The sequence below is a fragment of the Pleurodeles waltl genome, chromosome 1_2 (genome assembly GCF_031143425.1).
Source record: "Pleurodeles waltl isolate 20211129_DDA chromosome 1_2, aPleWal1.hap1.20221129, whole genome shotgun sequence".
NCBI lineage: Eukaryota > Metazoa > Chordata > Amphibia > Caudata > Salamandridae > Pleurodeles > Pleurodeles waltl.
In genome coordinates this window covers 38,565,593-38,585,672 of record NC_090437.1, presented here as the reverse complement: position 1 = coordinate 38,585,672, position 20,080 = coordinate 38,565,593, and the positions used below count along the sequence as shown (strand labels likewise).

General features: G+C 43.9%; 1 protein-coding gene across 3 annotated transcripts in view; it reads left to right on the top strand.

Annotated features, from left to right (window-relative positions):
* CENPC (centromere protein C) overlaps positions 1–20,080 on the top strand; it is a 904,489-nt gene that overhangs the window by 80,802 nt on the left and 803,607 nt on the right. For all 3 annotated transcript variants that reach the window (XM_069235766.1, XM_069235758.1, XM_069235777.1), the window contains exons 3-4: positions 5,645–5,721; positions 11,539–11,636. In XM_069235766.1, the coding sequence (XP_069091867.1) occupies positions 5,645–5,721; positions 11,539–11,636 (175 nt within the window). The remainder of the gene's footprint in view (positions 1–5,644; positions 5,722–11,538; positions 11,637–20,080) is intronic.

The window sequence follows — 20,080 nt, the reverse complement described above, 5'->3', positions numbered from 1 at the left end:
CACAAAGTAGTTTTGTTCAGTGCCAGCAAATACTTTTGATATCAAAACTTTTTTTGTTTTTGCTTTTTGACAATGTTTGCGACAATGTGTGAGCCTGGCAACACTTACAAGAATAAAGTGTTGCATAAGCTATATCAAAACAAGACGCACATTGACAACGCCAAAAGACTGACCCCCAGTGTCGGATATGTTGGTTTTGCCAGTGCATGTTTATTTTCATGTTTCCCACAATCTTGTTAAAAATGGTTACACTGATTTTCGGTTCTGAATATTTTTTGAAAATGCACATTTTTCTAAATGCTGCTTCAAAGAAATAGTACCTACAATTTCACAGTACTTTAGCAAAACGCCCCCCCCCTTGCATTTTTTTTCTGAACATTTTATTTTGACCCTAAACAATATGTCCAGGGCGTCAGGCTATAGGAATTCCGCACACCTGCTTATTTAGGTGTAAGTTTTATCCCGTTCTCCCATCATGCCCAGGAAGGCCCATCAGCCTGGTGATGGGTCATCAGGATGCAAATGTCACACCCCAGCTCCCTTTGTGTGGGACTGTCAAGAGGGAATGCACAAAGCCCAGCTGTCATCTACCTCAGACATGTATTCAGAGACCAACAGAGAGACATAATGGTTAAAGAAAGAACATGTCAAGTTTCTAAAAGTGGCGCTTTCAGACTCACAATTTAAAATCTGAGTTTGCAATAAGTTGTTATTTTAATTTGTGGGCCCAGAGACACCAAACTCCACATTTCTATCTTGTCCTAATTAGAAATTACACTTAAAAGATGTTTTAAGGCAATCCCAATGTTAACCTATATGAGAGGTAGGACTTGCAGTAGTGAAAAACAAATTTGATAGTTTTTTCGCTACTGAGAAATGTTAAACTTAAAAGTACATGTCCAACTCTTTAAATACATTGCACTATCCCCTTGGGATCAACTAAGGCCCACTTTAGGGGTAACGTACATGTAATAACAAGCATTTGCAATGCAATAGGTCTCGCATTTGCTTGAGTTAGAGCTGTAGACGTTGGTAAATGCATAACTTTTCTTGCTACATAAATTGGTCAAACCTGCTTCATAATTTCGTGCTCTCTGCCACATAATTTAAATAGCCCTGCATATAACTAAAGCACTTCCATTTACTGCAGAGAGTTTTGCCCTACCAATGACATCAAGGGATTTTTGTAAGGCAAGCCCAGTAACGTATGAAAGTGATGAGCGTAAGATGGGTGTGGTTAAAGCCCACAGAATAGATTACAACATGTTGAAAAACAGCACTTGTGTGCTGCTATGCTGAACCTAAAAACGGCTATGTGGTAACTGCAGCGTATGCGCTTCAGTCTAAACTAAGCACCTACAGTGTTCTCAAAGATATCGGTGGAGAGTTGCCATTAGCAGTGTTTCTCCACAGTCTGAAGGTTTGAATTCATTTATGCATCGACGATAAGTTGCAAGATACTACATGTACATTTGTTATATTCAGTGAAAACAGCCAGCAATGAGCTGTGGTGTGCTTTTTCTTTTTGTTTTAAATCTGTGTACTTTTGTCTACTGTCTATTATATCAGGTCCAACATTATTCCCTCCCCTTCGTGACTATCCCACTCCCATGCCACCATCTTACGATAGGCTGATGGAGGATCATCAATTCCTTTCTATGTAAGGAAGTCATAGCTCAAGGAAGCCTTAGAGAGGTTGCCGACACCAGAAGTGGGACGTGGTTGCTATTCCTGCTACTTTCTGGTGCGAAAAAGGACAGAGGCCTTCATCCTATCTTAGATCTAAGGCCCCTCAACTACTTCCTTAAGGAGGAGAAGTTCAAAAGGATCATGTTAGCTCAGGTTCTGTCTGCCCTGGACCCAGGAGACTTAATGGTAGTGTTAAACTTGCAGTACACACATTTCCACATTATCCTCCTGCCTGCCCTAAGGCGTTATCTGCTGTTCATGGTCGACCAAGAACATTTTCAGTTCACCCTGCTCCCTTTTGGCCTTTCTGGCACCCCTTGCGTGTTCACCAAAGTGATGGTAGTGGTTGCAGCTCATCTGCAGAAATCAGGTTTGCGCCAAGATGCTGTCTCCTACATACAGGCTACAGTGAACCTCCAGTATTCCCTGGGGTAGCTATCAACATGACGTTGTCACACCTGACTCCCTCTCAGACACTACCTTTCATGTGAGCTTTCCTGGACACGTTGCAGTTTTGGACCTATCTTCCAGAGCGGTGAGTCCAGTATATTCAGGCTGTGATACCGATGTTTCTGCCTCTCCCCTGGCTTGCTGTGAGACAGACCTTGAGACTCATGGATGGCCTCCTGCAGGTAAGACGTGCACGTTGACATAAGCGGGCTATGCAGTGGGACCTGACATTAAATGGGTACAGCATCAGGAGAATCTCTCCCACAAGTTCCAGATCTTTGAGGGAATTGCAAAACATCAACAGTGGTGGTTAATGAACCGCAGTTGGGTCAACAGCAGACCCCTCTCCTTTACCCAACCAAATTTAACAGAAGCGACAGATGCTGAACTCCACATCATTCTGTTGGAGCTCCATGAAATCTATTTGTCAGTGAAAGCTTTTTTGCCCTAAATCAAGGGAAGACTAGTGCATGTGTTAACGTACAACACCATCACCATGTGATGCTGCATTAGGCCGGGGTGGGGTAGTTGACCCTTTGTCAAGAGGCCCTACATCTCTGGACATAGCTGGAACATCAGGGCATATCGCTGGTGGTTGAACACAGGACAGGTTTTCTGAATGACAGGGCAGTCAATCTCAGTCAAAGATGTCTAGTGGATCAAGAATTACGTCTCCACCCATAGGTGGCACAAGGTCTCTTTTAGCAGTGGAGTGAGCCTTAGTTAGATCCGTTTGCCTCCACTGGCATGTGCAATTTCAGCAGTTTTGTGTGCTGGAGTTTCAAAAGTGGCTCTTGCTTAGAGATGCTTTTCTTCTCAAGTGGAGTGCAGACCTCCTGTATGCTTTTCCACCATACCACTTCTGCCCAGAGTTCTCAAGAGGATCAAAAATGACTGGGCCCCAGAAACCTGGACTTGACTTGGCACAGAGCATCTGGTATCTAGAGTTACTGAACAAGGCCATCAATCCTCCGATCAGTCTGCTCATTTGGAAGGATCTTTTGTCACCTCCTCAGTGGAAAGTCCTCCACCTGAACCTGTTCACTCTATGCCTTCTTGCATGGAGATTGAGCGGCGGTAGTTGACAGGTTTTGACCTTTCTCCAGACGTCTGTGATGTCATCTTGGCAGCCACACATCCCTCCACTAAGTTGGTATAAGCCTGCTGTTGGAAAAAAATTGTGGCATGGTGTGCAGAAAAAACATTGATCACCTTTCTGTCCCTCTTTCTTAAGTTCTGCTTTTCGTTCTCTCTCTTGCCCAGAAGGACTCTGCCTATGGGACCTTTAAAGGCTATCTCTCTGCTGTCCTTGCCTGTTTGCGGTTGCCTGTCTTGCCGCCTATTAGAAATTGTGTCTCTAGTTGGCAGAGGTATGTATCCTGTCCAAGTAGGGACCACGATCCTAGACAGGGTAAGTCACAACACAATCCAAATGATCCTATGCTCACCCTCTGGTAGCTTGTCACAGAGTAGGCAGGCTTAACTTAGAAAGCAATGTGTAAAGTATTTGTGCAATAAGACATATAGTAACAGTGAAAACATCACAAAAATACACCACACAAGTTTAAAAAATAGATAATATTTATCCGAATAAAATAAGATAAAAATTAAACAAAATCCAATATGCACAAGCTGAGATCACTTTTTAAAGGTTTAAGAGTCTCAGTCCTTAGGAATAAGTGATTGTATCTTTGTAACACACAGTACCTGGGAAACAGCAAACATAACAATGCACGGGGGCTGCAGAGGAGGCGATGCAATGAAAGCAAAATAAGGCACTGAGTAAGATTTTGAAGCGGGGCACAGTCAACGCACTGTTTCTTTCCACGGGTGCAAGGTGATGCGTTGATTTCCAGGAGGGCAGTCTTGGTTCCTCACTGAGATGGGGGGGATATTTTGATGCCCAGGGACAGTGCGTTGAAAATCCTTGTCGTGCTGGTAGAAGGAGCAGGTGCTGCGTCGATCTGGTAGGCATGTGGCCATGTTTCCACCATGAGGCAGATGCTGTGTCGATTTCTGCAGGCGTTGTGTTGATTTTCCGACGCACAGGGATTTTCTTCTCTTGGGTGAAGCCTTTGTTGCCCTGAGACTTCAGAACAGGAGACAAGCTCAATCCAAACCCTTGGAGAGCACTTGTGGGAAAGGCGGAGTCCCTCCTGCAGAGTTAGAGGCCAGCAGAGCAGCAGTCCTTAGCAAAGAAGTCTAGATGAGTCCTTTGGGCAGCCAGGCAGTCCCTCTGACAGAGTCTAGGTATAGATCCAGAGGTGTCTGATTTAATGGAGTCAGAGAACCAGTATATATACACCCAAATGTGCCTGCTTTTTAATGTTCCATGATGGCCACTACATTTAAAATCAACGTGATTGCCATCTTGGATTTGTAGAGCAATATCATTCCAAGATGGCCACATACAGCAGTTTTACGTGGCAGCCATCTTGGAATGGTATTGAGCATATGCTATTGCTGTACCTTTCCAGGATGTTATGGCTATAATATTGTTTTTAAATGTGGCTACTACATTGCATAATTAAACAATGGTTCACCACGCAGAATACCATTTCATGATGTACTGCAATGCTGTGTTTAAATCTTTCACTTATTTTTGTTGCAGGCATGTGCCTGCTATACTTAGTATGCAGCATTTTTTCCTTTGTACTCTTATTCTTTTAATCTATCCTGCATATTTTTAGGTTCTGTTTTATTGTGGCTTGGTACCTGGGTTGATTGCAAGAATGAGACAGTGGTGGAAGACGTTAAACATGGTTGCAAGGGTGAGTGAAACAGTGCATGTGTGATGAGGTAATGAATGCTTAGACTCACCTGTGACTGAAGAGTCAATTTCACTTATAATCCAGAAAGAATTGTTGATTCAGATGCTAGAGGCATGCATTGAGCAGGCACCCTTCCAAATCCAAAGTGTGTAAGGAATTTCTCGCTGAATGAAATGCCAAGGAGTGCATCCAGCACTTTGTTAGATGAGCTTAATTTTATGCCATCACTGTCTGGATCTTAATTGAATTCAAGTGAAGCACTGAAACAACGGCATCTTTGAGGATAGGATCTTTCCTATATACAAGGTTTCTTACCAAGCCACCCTACTTATTTTTGGCAAGAAGAGAATGAATTGTTTATCAAATTGTCAGCCCACAGGAACATTTTCATATTGACCCTACCCTCTATCCTTCCTATTTCCAGCCTATTTCATTGAACTCTATTCCCTAGATTTGGCTTGGTTCAATTAGGTAATGTTACCTTAAACGGTTATGGGTCACACCTCCCTGGTAACTCCATGACTTATAACATGTCTTTACGGAATAACCTTCCAGACTCTGCCTCATTGTTATTAATGAATTGTGTGTTTCTGCATCAAGAAAATCTGTGCTGTACCACTGCAGTCAAAAATAAATGTAATGTTTGATTTGAATTGCAAATATTTGAAATGTTAATAGAATTGTTTTAAATTTCTTTATTTAAATTTCTATACAGTGTTTTTTTTCCCTTGCAGTGCACGACAAAACCTACCTGCTCGTGGGGCTGATGGCAGTTCAAGGGACATGTTTAAGAATTTGTTTGTGGACAGAAGTAAGCCACATCCTTTTCGTTTTTACTTTGGTCACTATCAAAATGCTCCTTCAAAGGCAGAGATGGAATTTACTTGGGCACTTTGCTGTCAATTTGAATTTGCTTATGAAAATTAATAAGGACCAATATCATTATTTAAAATCCGATTTCCCTGTTTTTCCACCATCAGAAGATTAGTTCCAGGTTGCAGAATTGTAGACTCCCACAAATGGAGGCAAAAGCTAGCCCTTGCATTCCACTACTTCCTCCCCTGAGACTCCACTCCAGTAGCTTTAAACCACTAATCCTTTTTTCACCTCCCACTAGTTTGTCTCTGGTGGCATGTCTTCACTTCCTGTAGAAGTGAGAAGAGATTACCTTGCACCATTTAACCCTTCAATCTATTAGATTGGAGTACATAATACATGTCTTGAAGACACTGATTTCGGACATCCACATTCTTTGTTCCAGCTCTTGTAAATCTTGTTAAAAGAAGTAAGGGTACCATTACACTGGCAAGGTTGCTAGTCTACCCATTTTGCTCCTCATACAGGCCAGTCTGCAGATGCAAACAATGCAGTTAGAGCAGCAGTAACCGAGAAATTAGTTAGGAGGGATGTGTTGGAATTAATCTAGGTGTCACAGCCTCGCTGCTCAGACCTTGAATGATGGATGTGGGAAGGATTTGTTGCATGGGAGAGCTGTTAGAAAGGTTTAATTGACTTAGGCCCTCATTAAAACGTTGGCGGGCGGCGAATGCCTCCTGACAATTCCTTCCCGCCATAGGGGCGCCTGTGCGGCCTGAACCTCGCCGGCCCTATTATGGCTTCCCCGCCGGGCAGGCGGACAGAAACAGAGTTTCCACCTGCTGGCCCAGTGGGGAACAAGGCCTTAACATTGCAGCCGGCTCCTAATGGCTGCCCTGACGGATTACAACCGCCGTGACAGCCATGCTGCAGCCAGGCATGTCAGTGGTTTGACCGTGGCGGCTCAGTCATAATTTCGCAGTCGGACCACCACTTTGGTGGCTGTCTGACCGCAACCCTGTCATAATGACCCCCATAGGCATCACTGGTTGACTCCTGCGTCTTCCCAGATGCTCCATCAGCAGGTCTTGGCATTAGGGAAGATCAGAGTGATTGAAGTAGCATGTTGCCTTTCCAGCAATCACTGTGATTGAAGAAGTAAACATGACTATAGTCTTGTAACCTGTTAACAAGAAGAGCAGTGTGGACTTTGTGTTGAGGCAATGGCATCTGAGGGAATCCTGGTTGCACAACTTGTGTGAAGGAGTATCATAGCATATTGGTATATGCTAGCCATGAATGGGAACTAATACCTTTGCATAAGATACAATTTCTTCAAGTGGACTTGCTTGAGACTGGACTTGACCGCATCTCAGCATTTACTTTTTGCTGATTGAACATCCTCATTATTAAAACTAACATGAGTGGTGAAAGGCTTAGAGCCACACTTCAGATGAAGAAGCAGTATGGATACCTCTGTGTATTGCTCCTGTTTCAAGCCTTGACAAGCAGCGAGGCCAACTACTAGTAATGGGGACAAACCAGGGGTCGGAGAATGGACAGGAAGGAATAGAACCTGTAGACTAGCGGAAGCAAAATAGAGAGCCACATTAACTTACATAATGACTAGCAAGAATCAACTCTGTCCTCTTCATACCCATCCCAGGTCCCATCCTCCTCCTAAACCCTTCACCACCAGCGGTAGCACTGGCATGCACATCACATGCATCTTTCGTGTTGACTGAGTATCCCATATTCATATTTACATGGAATATTTTTAAATAGCAAAAACGTGTACAGGAGTGGAACATCCTAATGATCAGGCACAGAATAAGCATTGACAAACAACATTTGGATAGAGTGCCCTTGATGTTGTTATATAGCCTAGTAATATTCTTTGCTCACATTGCTCAATTCTTCCTACATGTTTTGTTGTCCATACCTGTGTTATTTGAGTCACATTGAAGTTTTGCCTTCTCAATAAACGAGAGACTTAGCAGAGTCTTTTATAGAAATATGCTGTCACAGCGTAGCTGGTTAACATTCCAGCACTCTTACCTGTATCACTGAGTCGTACGTTTCTGCAAGATGCAGCTGCTGGTGAGTAGTACAGATCCTGATCAGCAGCAGGAGTGTAAAAAATTGTATAGCAGTGTCAGATTTCTTCTGATGACAAGCCGATGGCTTGGTTATCCAATCCAAGATCGCAGCTTCCAATTGCCTTAAAGCGGCAATTTGACCCTCCAGCTGGCCTCACTTATGCACGGAAACAAAGGAAAGTCACAAAATGACAGACTAGGTCATATAACATTAGTCACTAATGGTGGCTACATTGTTACTGCCACGGATGGCCAGAACCATGCCTTTACTGGTAGTCATGTGAAGGCAGAAGCAGGGAAGACTCTTGGTGCCCCAAGGATTCCCTGCTTTAGGGTCAATACTATTCTGACATTGATCTTGGGAAGTGCATCTGTTGCACACCTGAGCTAAAATGCATATGGTGCCCCTCTAAAATCATCTGACATGCATGAAGAACTAACTCTATCGCACAACCAATTTCTTTAGGATGATGGAGTCCAGAGGTGAGAGTTGGTCTAGAAACTGGATGCAACAAAATACACCCTTGCTGTCATGGTCCCTAGTTAACGTAACAGGGTATGCAGATAGTGCCATTGTGGGAGTTGGCCTAGAAACATGATGCGACATCCTCATCTTAACTGGCTATACAAGTAGTACATGTACTCAGTGCACGTCAAAGTACTGTAATGTATGTTTAAGCCTGACCTCATGATCATGGTCTAGGCCTGGGGAACCAAGCAGCTGGGTACTGAATGCCCTTCAGAATTCTTGTCTGCTCTAGAAACTCCAGTCCACTTCTTCACACCTGGGTGCAGAAGTCTCAAATTTCTGTTGGACTATGGAATTGTAAACATTTCACTTTTCACAGTAATCCACAGACACAACCAATCAAGAAATAGGAAAATGTTTCTTCTTGTATATTTAAGAACCTGTAACTAATCTTCTTCAGGTCTTGATCATTTCACCTGGGCATTACCTCATCCCCAACCTGAAGGCTCACAATCTTGTTTCTTGAATATATATTTCATCAGACCCAGGAGGGGTTAGCAATGTATCCAGTATTCTCTCTCTCATTGGAGTTAATTAGTAACATGTCTTCTGTTTTTAAACTTCTAATCCGTGGAATTTATTACATTTCCTGGAGACATGGTTTAGTTTCCTGAACAGTGTTTAGAAAAGACCGACCCGCCATGTCTCTTTCATCCTTAATACTCTCTAAGCTTAGTTATCCCTCCCCTCTATACATTGAAGTTTCAGTATGTTCACGTACCTGAAAAGAAGGAAGTGGTTTGAGGAAAGAGCTACCCAATCTTTCTCTGTTTTCCGCCTTCTGATCCTCTCTGGCATGCTTCAGTACGCTCTGAAGGTAAAGGACTCCATCCTTCCCTTTCAAATGAAGTGTAAAGTGTCCTGGTTGGCCCACTATTTATTTCAGAGCCTGATTCTGGCGTGGAACCCACACTTCCTTAAAGCTCCTATCCCTCCCATTCATGGTGCTTGAAGTTTGTAGCTGTGGAAGACCTTCTGGCTGACATAGCAAATAGCCGTAACTGAACCATACCAGCCTGCGTCTCAGTTTGTAAGGAATTATGCTGTCCCCATGACCTCCCGGACCTCACCATTGCACCATCTGTAGGAGCATACACTGTGCACATCGGCACAGGGGAGGAGGGGATTGGGCTGGCTCCTCTTATGGGTGCCGTTCGTTGCAATACTAGTTTTATGAGACCTGCAAGCCTCTGTCTCCTGTTTCTCACCTGTGGTCGACCAAGCTACCTCAAAAATTCGAGCATTAGGTGAACTAGTTTTTGCCTCTGGAAACTAACATGTGGTTGCCTGGACCCCCTGCGCACTACATAGAATTGCATTGCACACTACATAGAGGGCCTGCCTCCTACACAGACCAACTATTTGTGACTTTCAGAGACAACAATAGTGAATGAGCAGCTATTGATGGCATCATTCCAAGATGGATTACATCCATTATCTTGCACAAATATAGCTTGCATAGGACAGACCATGCATCTGTTGATGGGGCACACACACCAAGCACAGTAGGTTTTGAAACATTCTCCATCTACCTATTGGAGATGGAGAGGGCAGTTGTATTGACAACTTGATATGCATCCAGCTGTTGAGGCTTTCTTTCCAAATGGATGCTTAATTGAATCAGGAGCTTCTGAGAAATTGTTTTGTTTGAACTGTACGACGCTGCATATCCCATCAGTCTTTTTATTCTGACTGAAATGCTCCTGGGTGGGGTAAGCACAAAATAGGTCTGTCAGTGTTTTGAATGGATGAGTTGTATCATTCCATGGCATACTTGGAAGGAATGTTTGTTATTGAGGACTTCATGGCAGTTCATGTGCTTTCTTTCCCGCTCTCCCTTGTTCCATGATTGCCAACCATGCGTGTGCATGTATATTTACGCCTGCTTTTGCATGCCTGTGTCAATAAACTGTTTTTTAAATGGCGCAAACTATTGATTCAGCCAAAAAGTTCTTTTCCCAGGCGACCTGGTGTGATTGATCACCTTTTAAAAGGCATTCCCGTGTACATAGTACAGTTGTATGCATGTTCCCTGACAAGTAGAGCTGTAATTAATCAGCTGTTGGATGAGTTTTTGGTTCCACTAATATCCTTGCTTGGTAATAGGAAGAGCATAAGACTACGAGTATGCATAATGGTTTAAGTTGTACAGATATGTTATATAATACACTTTTACAAAGCCTGGGATGTTGGAGAAAAAGCTAGTTGCAGTTGTTGTTACATATTGTACATATAGTGGTAAAGACCCAATTCTCGTCGTCTTAAAATTGAAAAAATATTCCCATAAAAGAGTTCCTTATTGTATACTGAAAGTTTTATCTGAATTCTGTTTAACCAGACAATAGTTGCACTTGTTTTCCAACCCAGACCCCAAGCCTACTTTGCTGTGATGATTCATCATGTGCCCAACCTACCCCTTCCAGCTCTATGAAATATTTTTCACTGCTAGAGTTTGTTCCTTCAGAATTCTGCACTACTCTTTTCACCAAAAAGATTGTGAGATTTAAGATTGCCAGACAGGTTGTCTATTCCTCTAACATTAGAGGGGTTTAGCTATTCTGCTCGTGACGACAGAAAAAAAGCTCAATTGATATTTTTCCAAAGGTATGTACCTATTTCAGAAATGTATGACAGCTACTAAAGCCCCTCTCCATGACCAGTGTAAGCACTTGATGGGTCCTTTGGTAAAGATGCAGACTTTGATCATGAAGCTGTCCATAACAGTCTTGCTTGATGCCTGGTCCAGCGTCCGCCATCTCTTCCTCCCACCATTTAATTGAATGAAATCAGATCCTTAACCAGTGGTGGAGGAGAAAACAGCCATTATGATAAACTAGGGAAAACTGCCTTCATGGTGATTCCCGAACCCTAAATACTCAGTCTTCCTCTTCTGCAACACTCATTTAGCCATCACTGATTGTCTTGACGAAAATGTGACTGGAACTCTGATTGATCAGTTTGAAACACCTAGGTTGAATGCACGGCTTGGCACTTAAAGGAGAATGCTCATGAAAGGCCTTTTCTCGAAGGGCAATATTTAAAAAAAAAAGACTCTCTTAGTCTTGTTTGTAATTACGTCAGTTCCCATTCAACTGTAAAGGAGATGGTACAAGAATTCAGAATATTGCTGTCATCTTAAAGACAATTATTCCTTACTATTATCATTTTGTTTCTGTATCTTTAGTTGAAGCTGAAATTAGTACAGTTGATCGGCAGCCTCTGATTTGCTCCACTCCTATCAGCGTAAATTCCAGAACTGCTGCACTTAATCAGAATAAACAGGTAAATGAACCATGGGATTTTTAAAAGCTATAAACACTTTTACTCTTGGTACCTTAATTCTGTGGTGAAAGCTTTTAAAGGAATACAATAGAGGCCAAAGTTACTTTTTTCTGACTTTTTTTCTGAGTTTTGCTAATTTGATTAATGCGTAAAACTACAAAACCTTTAAACTGTTATTGTTTGGTACATTGTTCAAGAGGCACTGCAAAAACTTTAAGAAATAAGAAAAGTTAGTAGGTGAAACATTTTGTAATTTGAAAAAAAGAAAACAATTTAGAGTAACAGTGTGTAGGTAACACCACAGAGGATCGGTCAGGCAAATATGTAGGAAGATCTCCATTTCCTATAAAGCCTACCTGTGAGAAATTGGATGGTTGGATGTTGGGGGTGGGGGGGGGGTGGGGGTTGGGGTGTGGGGGGAAGTGAGTCGTTCTCAATCAACAGTCACAAACATTGTCAGGGCGAACCACAAAAGTCACTAACTTAACCTGTGCTTAACCCTCTGGTCGCTAAGCACTAAAGCAGTGAGGTTTATCTTAGAGGCTATTGTAAAGTATTTATGCAGCACTTAAACAGTAATAAAGTGAAAACAACACAAAAACAGTCTCTCACCAATATAGGAAAATTGAGTACATATCAGAGAGTTAAGGTAAGTTGGGCACAAAAGCACAAAGCGCCACTTGCAGTTTTCTGGTTGGGAGAGACCAGGCTAAAGTCACAAGTTCAGGCCAACTGCGATGGAGTCCAGGCTGGACATAGGGAGCAGGTTGGTGTTACTGAAAACTGTTACCTTCTAAAATCCAGCACAAAGAGTTCTATTAACCATGGACGAAGCCAGGTGGAGCAGGGCAAGCTTTGTGAATAGTAGTAGCTGTAGTGCGAAGAGCAGGCCAGGTGTAGCGAATGGTCGCCTCTGTAGCGCAAAGATCCTGTTGGCACCGTGGATGGAAGTTGCTGTAGATTTGGGTTAGCAGCGGCCACTGGCTGCCGAAGCGTGAAGTGCAGATATCACATTGCTGGTTGTCGCTGGCGGTTGCTGTGGCGTCTGGTTCACCAGGGCTTCTCATTGGCAGTCATCACCGATGGGAAGATATTTGCGGTCGCCAAGTGCCCAAACCTTCAGGACTTCTCCTTATCTTTCAGCAGGAGCTCAGCTGATGCTCAAAGATCCCGAACCTAGGAGGTACTATTGGGGATCAGGAGCTCACTACAGCAGTGGCCAGTAGGGCTTGGGTAGGTCCACATGCAGGTCCAGTACAGCAGGTCAGCTGGACTGTTGCAGAGAGGCCTCTGGAACATATGACTGTGTAGGTCAGTAAGATGACCCTTAGAATAGCTTAAGCCTTGGATGAAGAGTGCATGCCAGTCTTCATTCTCTGACAGCAGGGCAGGCCTCAAGCAGCAGTGTAGCATCAGGCGAGTTCTTCTGTAGTATCCACAGATTCAGGAGTGTACTGAAGAGTGGGACTGAAGGTCTTATTTTTATACCAGGTGCCCCCTTTGAAGTAGCAGAAACTTCTGGAGTTTTCCCCTTACAGAGGTGTCTGGTATCCCGTGCCTCCCTGCCCATGTCCCACTCCAATTGGGGGCACAATAGGCTAGTATAAAGTCCTTTGTGTGTGAGCTGAGCCAGTGCCTTTTAATTACAAATGTGGTAGGTGACAACTCCGCCCCCAAACCAAGTCCTGTCTACACCTGGACCCTCTATGGTGACATTGTCTGGGAGGAATACACAGAGGCCAACTGCACCTAGTCATATGACCCAGGAACATGCTGCAGGGACCAAATGATTAGTACAAGAAAATGCCAACTTTCTAAAAGTGGCATTTTCAGGATTGTGACGTAAATTCTGACTTTTCCTCTAAAGAGGTTTTAAATTATGATTTCTCAGTATTGTTCCCAAGTAAAAGTTAACAATTATTACATGTAATAAGGTGTTTTAGTGTGTAATAGGGTGTTTCAGTGTTATCTTATGGGAGAGGGTGGCATTGGAATAGTGAAAAGCAAATTTGACAGTTGTTCACTACCAGGGCATGTAAAACTCAAAAATACATGCCCAGCTTTTTAATTACAATGCACCCTGCTTGGGCAGGTTAGTGCCTATCCTAGCGTTGACTTGTATATATTAAAAAGCAAGGGTTAGTGCTTCCCATGCCACTGGATTCAAGCTAGCCTGGCTGATGAGGGGTGAAACACCGAAACCGGCCCCAGGATGCTTGTTTCCAGTCCAGGGAAGACCTGGCCTAGCAGTTCGGGCTGGACTGTTCCCATGGGGAACAGGGTCAAGACTGATTTGCATATGGCTGGGTCCAAACTGGAATGGCATGGGCAGCAAAAAAATGATGGATTTAGACCCAGATTACTGTACTGGGGGTGAATGTTTGACAATGTTCAGCATTCTGTCCATCACTTGTTGTTTTTGCTTTGTCGCCCTAAGTGGGAAGGGTATGCCCAGACGTGGGTCCCGTGCTTCCCATGCCACTGGATTCAAGCTAGTCTGGCTGATGAGGGGTGAAACTCCGAAACCGGTCCCAGGATGCTTGTTTCCAGTCCAGGGAAGACCTGGCCTAGCAGTTCGGGCTGGACTGTTCCCATGGGGAACAGGGTCAAGACTGATTTGCATATGGCTGGGTCCAAACTGGAATGGCATGGGCAGCAAAAAAACGATGGATTTAGGCCCAGATCACTGTACTAGGGATGAATGTTTGACAGTGTTCAGCATTCCGTCCATCACTTGTTGTTTTTGCTGGCAAAAGGTTTATTTTGCCAGATCGAAATGGCAGTTTAAAACAGCACAGACTCGCTGCCATGCCCGGGATATGTTTTAAAAGGCTAGTAAGGTGTGTGGCACTGTCAGTGCTGGAGGCCCACTAGTAACATTTAATTTACATGCCCTGAATACTTGTAGTAACACTCTACTAGATACTTACAAATAAATTAAATTAATGTGGCAATTGGTTGTAAGCCTATTTAACAATGTTTAAAGGAGAGAGCATAAACACTTCAGTGGTAAAGTGCACGGTCCTAAAAACCAACATGAGAGGCTTCAGCAAACAGGAGTGAAGGCAAAAAGGTTAGGGGGGACCCTGCAGAGATGACCAAGCCAATACGGCCAATCTGTTTTATTGCATGGAGATGCTTGTAATTGCATCCATGGTCCTGCCTCTCCTTCTACTAGATGGGCCTTCGTAGTAGCAAATGAATATGCCTGTATAGTGGTTCACATCTTTATGAGTAAGCAAGAAGGAATGCAGACTTTTGGTAAGACTGGGAATCCCAGTAGTGTAGCAGAGTTTAGTTGCTGCATTTCTTCACAAGAAAGGAATTCTTGCCCTTACCTATTTGGGTGATAAAAGCAGTCAGGAACCCTAGCACAAAAAGACAAAACTGCACTGTCAAATTGTTAAACTACTTGGCATTGCATGTAAATCTGGTGAAATCAATCAGAAGCCCAGTTCAAGTTCTATCTTGCTTAGTAGCATCTCTAAATACAATACCAGGAGAAGGGTATACCTTGGTGGAAAGAGTATATTCCATTTTTCAAAAACGCCTTCAGCGACTACATTTCACAATAAAAACAAAACAAAACGGCACAGTCAAATTGTTAAACTACTTTACAATCCTATGTAAATCTGGATAAATCAACCACAACAGCAGTTCAAGTACTATCCTATTAAGGAGCATATATAGTATAGAGAGCATCTTCACTCCTAGGTTCCATAGCATTGTACGTTCTTGTTCCCAATGCTTATCTGTACATGAGGCCGCTACAACTATGTGTGGAGTGTTAATGGACACAAGATCAAAAAAGCTAACTATTCGGAGTTGTCTTAACTCAACAAGCTCAGCAATCTTTCCATTGGTGGATTAACAAATTTAAGAAGATTCAAGGAATACTGTTCTATCAGCATCACCCATCACAGACCATTGAGACAGATGTGTCTTCATTAGGCTGGGGAGCCCATTTAGGTTGATGTGATAGAGCTGTTGTTGAGGAGACCATTGACTTTGAATACTCACTACAGGAGCCCCGCCCCTTAGTATACCTCATGGGTACTACTGGTATCTCCTTCTTACTGTTGTGACTGCTAACTGTTGTTGGTCTTCTAGAGTAGGACAGGTCCTATGTTCGTTACTTAGGTCCTCTCTAGAGGGATTCCCCGCTCCATGGAGTTCTGCCAGCCCTGGCACGTTTGAAAGAGCAGTTCCTCTGCAGGCACCAGGCCTTTCCCCTGAGGGTTGGGCATTTTCTGGGCCTCTGGGCTTGTGAAGGCTTGGCAGCCAGCCTTCCTGCTCCTCCTCTTGGCCCTAGGGACCTAGGGCCAGATGTAGCCAGGTATTTACGCCTCGCAAACAGCGAAAATCGCTGTTTGCGAGGGGCAAAAGCAACATCACGATGCCCATTCCCATTTTGCGAGTCGGTAACCTGGTTACCAACTCGCAAAATGGGACTGCGAGTCTCAAATAGGTAGGGGTGTTCCCCTTCCTATTTGCGAGTCGCAGTGCGATGTAAGATTTGCTTATAAGCAATCGCAGTTACCACCAGTGTCACACTGGTGGTAACCCATTCGCAAAAGGGAAGGGGTCCCCATGGGACCCCTTCCCCTTTGTGAATGACCTTGAAAACATTTTTCAAAATGCATTATTTAAAAGCAGTCACAGACATGGAGGTCTGCTGTCTCCAGCAGGCCACCATCTCTGTGAGTGCTGCGACTCGCAAGGTGTCGCAAATTGCGACCCACCTCATTAATATTAATGAAGTGGGCCTTTGCGACCCCCTTGCGACTCGCAGATGGTGTCAGGGACACCATCCGGCATTGCGACTCGCAATTTGTGAGTCGCAATGCCGGGTTTTCCTACATCTGGCCCCTAGTCCATTGTTTCTGGCTCCAGGACCCATTGACTCTCCTTTGGGGCCTTCTGTACTATTTTAGTAAAACACACACATTCAGGTAGACCCAGCAAGGCTGCATGGATCCTCCTCTCTTCTTCTGCCAACGCAGAGGTTTCCAGGTCATTCCCTGTGTGTCCTGGCAAATTGCAGTAAAAACACTCCCCAACCTTCGAGGGGTCAAACTTCTTTCCCTGACACACACTCTCCTTTGAGTGGGAAGTGACTCGGGTGCCCCCCCTTTAACAACTTTTGGGGGCTCTTTCGGGCTATCTTTTAAAAAAATATTTAAGCCCTCTTTTCCCTGAAGGAGATCGGACCACCTTTCATCGTCTCATATACCAGGAACTTTTAGAAGACCGGGTTACGAACCCACTCATAGCTACCTTGTCCAGTTTCCTGGGGCTAGACAGCTTAAGAGTCCACCAGACGCTGGCGCAACTTCTCTTGGTGACAATTTGTTAAACTGTGCTCCTTAACAGTTACATTTTAGAACTCTTCAAATCTGTCTACTTTGTTGCCCAATCATCTAGTGCATTTACTGAAGTGTCAACAGAATTAAACCATGTTTGTGTTGCCCCCTGTTGTCTTGTCTTAAGTTTCTGTCTATGCTCTTCAGGAGTTAGACCAAACAACTCAACAAGTGCCGCATTCATGTGTGGGTAGTATTCTGCTACCTGATCCTTAAGTGAAAGTCTATTTCTACCAACTACTGGCACAAACCAGGGGCATCTAGGAGACTAGTGGTCCCTCAGCAGGACATAGCATTCCTCCTTAACCTGACCAACGATATCTCTTTAGGTGGACTCCTGGGGCAGACCAGGCCTGGAAGAGGCTGGTCATTCGCTGCTATTAGCCCCAGATGTCTGAGAAGGTCAAGGAGTTTTGTCACTCCTGCTTTACCTGTCAAGCCAGTGGCAAGGCAGGGTGGAAACCAAAAGCTCCCCTGATAGCAGTATCTGTGGTGGGAACTCCATTTTTTAGAGGAGGTTGACATTGTTGGTCTCCTTGACTTACTGGGAACCTGAGGAAATAGATTTATCTTGATGGTAGAGGACCATGCCACCAAACACCCAGAAGCTGTTTCTCTTAGGAAAGTCAGTGCCCCTGCAGTGGCTTCAGCCCTCCTTGGAGTCTTCATGAGGGTTGGTTTCCCTAAGGAGGTGGTCTCAGATAGAGGTACAAATTGAGGCCTTTTTTCCAGGGTGGAAGGCAAAATTCTTCATCCCAACGTACAGTCCTTGAATTTGGTAGCACGGCTCCTGAGATCATATAATATGGACATTTAAATGTACCTCTAGACTGCATGAGGATCCTAAAATCAGCAAAAAGACCATCTACCAAAATATCTTACGCCTCCAAATGAGAGATTTGTATTCTGTTATCTTGAAAAAAAAAACACGACTCTTCATCTTGCCAAAAAATGGTCATTCTTCCAAACTTGTTAGATTTGGAAAATGCAAAACTGCAATTTTCCTCAATAAAAGAAGTGCATCTGGCTCTTATAACAGCATACAGAAAAGAACCTAACCTGAATTCTTTCTTTTACGAGATTCATCATCAAGGACTACCTGGTGGGACTTAAGAAGGTCTAACCTTAATCTGAAGGCTTACTCCCTCATGAGAGCTAGATTCTTTTATTTATATATTCTTCCTTCTTACGTTTCCAGGCACAAAGTCGGATCTGCTTGCTGCTGTATTCTACGTTCATGACTGTCATTGAGAATCCTATGATGCCAAAGTCCATGTTATTCGTACGTAATCTTGGTTCTCCATCAAAGATATTTTCAACGAAGCCATGGACAACCCTCACACCCCCAGATGTTCATGTGACAGTAATATACAACTCCTTCATAGGATATTAAACTCCAGCTCACAAAGAACAGTGCCTCTGAGGCAAACTGTTAGTACAGTGCAGCTGTGGTAGTGAAAGATGCTAGAGCTCTGAACGCTACACTGTACATTGTGTGCAGCGGGTACACTTTTAACCTGATCATCATCTTTCCCTCCCTTTATCTTTGCAGTTACAGAAGGGTTTTTCAACTAATTATTTATTATAAGTCACATTTCTACATTAAATGCTGCAATGTGTTTTGTTATGTTGTTTGTGTACCTTTAGTTTTCTGCAGTTACAAATGCAGTTAAAGCTGGCCTGTCACATACTATGGAAGTGTCACCATTCTGTTCATTGTTGGGGTGGTTACCTCCAGTGTCACCAAAAATACATATAGAGAAGTGTTCCGTTGTCCCTAATCATGGGAGGGGTGCTATTCTAGTTCATGACTTAAGTGACAATACTTATGCTGCAGAACCAGGATTATTTCCAACTAAGTTATTGGTCTACTTCATACTTATCGTCGTTTCTTTTCTGTCGCCGCTGCACACAGCCCTTCAATATGACAAAAGCAGTGGATATGCTGGGAATCTAGAGGAAGGCGATCCCATTGGCCCTCATTACAACATGCTTGTACAATCTCAAATGCCTGTAAGAACAGAGGGAACATTTCGTCCTTGGAGGGTACAATCATTCAAGAATAAATCAGGGAAACAGCCAAAATTAAGGAGGACACCGAGCCAAGCAAACTAGTCTAGTATGGATTTATTGACACCCCATCGACTACTTCTCAGTGCCAGGCAAGGGATAATAGTTTGCATCAGTCAGTGTAGGGCAAGGTGGACATGGACATGGACATGGACATGGAGAGGAGAGGAGAGGCAGCAGAAGATCTAGAGTGGAGGACAATGAGAGGAGGACAGAGTGAGAGTGGAGAGTGCTTTTGGCCAGTTGCCTTGCCAGCCTCCTGAGATATGGCCGAGGACAATGGGTTAAAGGAAAAAGCAGGTAAAGAAGGGGAGGCCTTGCAGCTCCCTCCGTTCCTACAACTTGTAGTTAGTTCGTAGGCAGTCACTGCCTTTACTACATCTGCCTTTTTTATCCTTGGTCCCCGCATGTTGACTCCCGCCCACCTCCCTTGCACCCAAGGTTGTATCCAAAACTGTAAGCAATTTCACAGCTCTTCTTCATCAAGGCTCTGTTGGTGTCCATGGGAGCAGCCCAGGGTGCACTTGCTGCAGACCGGATAGCAATTTCACCTGCCACACTTTTGAAGGTACCATTAGTTCTCTTACCCAGGGAGGACTTGCTTTCCTGCTCTCCCTGTTTGTTTGCATCGGGCAGCTCTGTATTATAGTTGCTGAGGCTGCTGATATGTCCAAGGTTGTGGAGGGAGGGAGTGGTGGTGTGTGGCCCAGGCAGTGCGGATGTTTAGGGCGATTGAGTGAGTGGCGAAAAAAGGAGTGTGTTTGTCAAATTGGAGCAGTTTGGCTTTCGGCCTGGTGCTGCTTGTTTTCCAGCATTTGAACACTGTTATCGCTGTATCAACCCATAAGAATCCCTTCTACATTTACTCCATTTTGGCTGACTTGCTGAGTCTTTCGGATCTTAAATATCTCTTCCTAACAGCCTTGCTATATATTTGAAGACATTCAGAGGGTACTCTTCTAATTTGTTGGCTTGGCTCCTCATTGTTGCGCACAGTAATCCTTGGTGTAA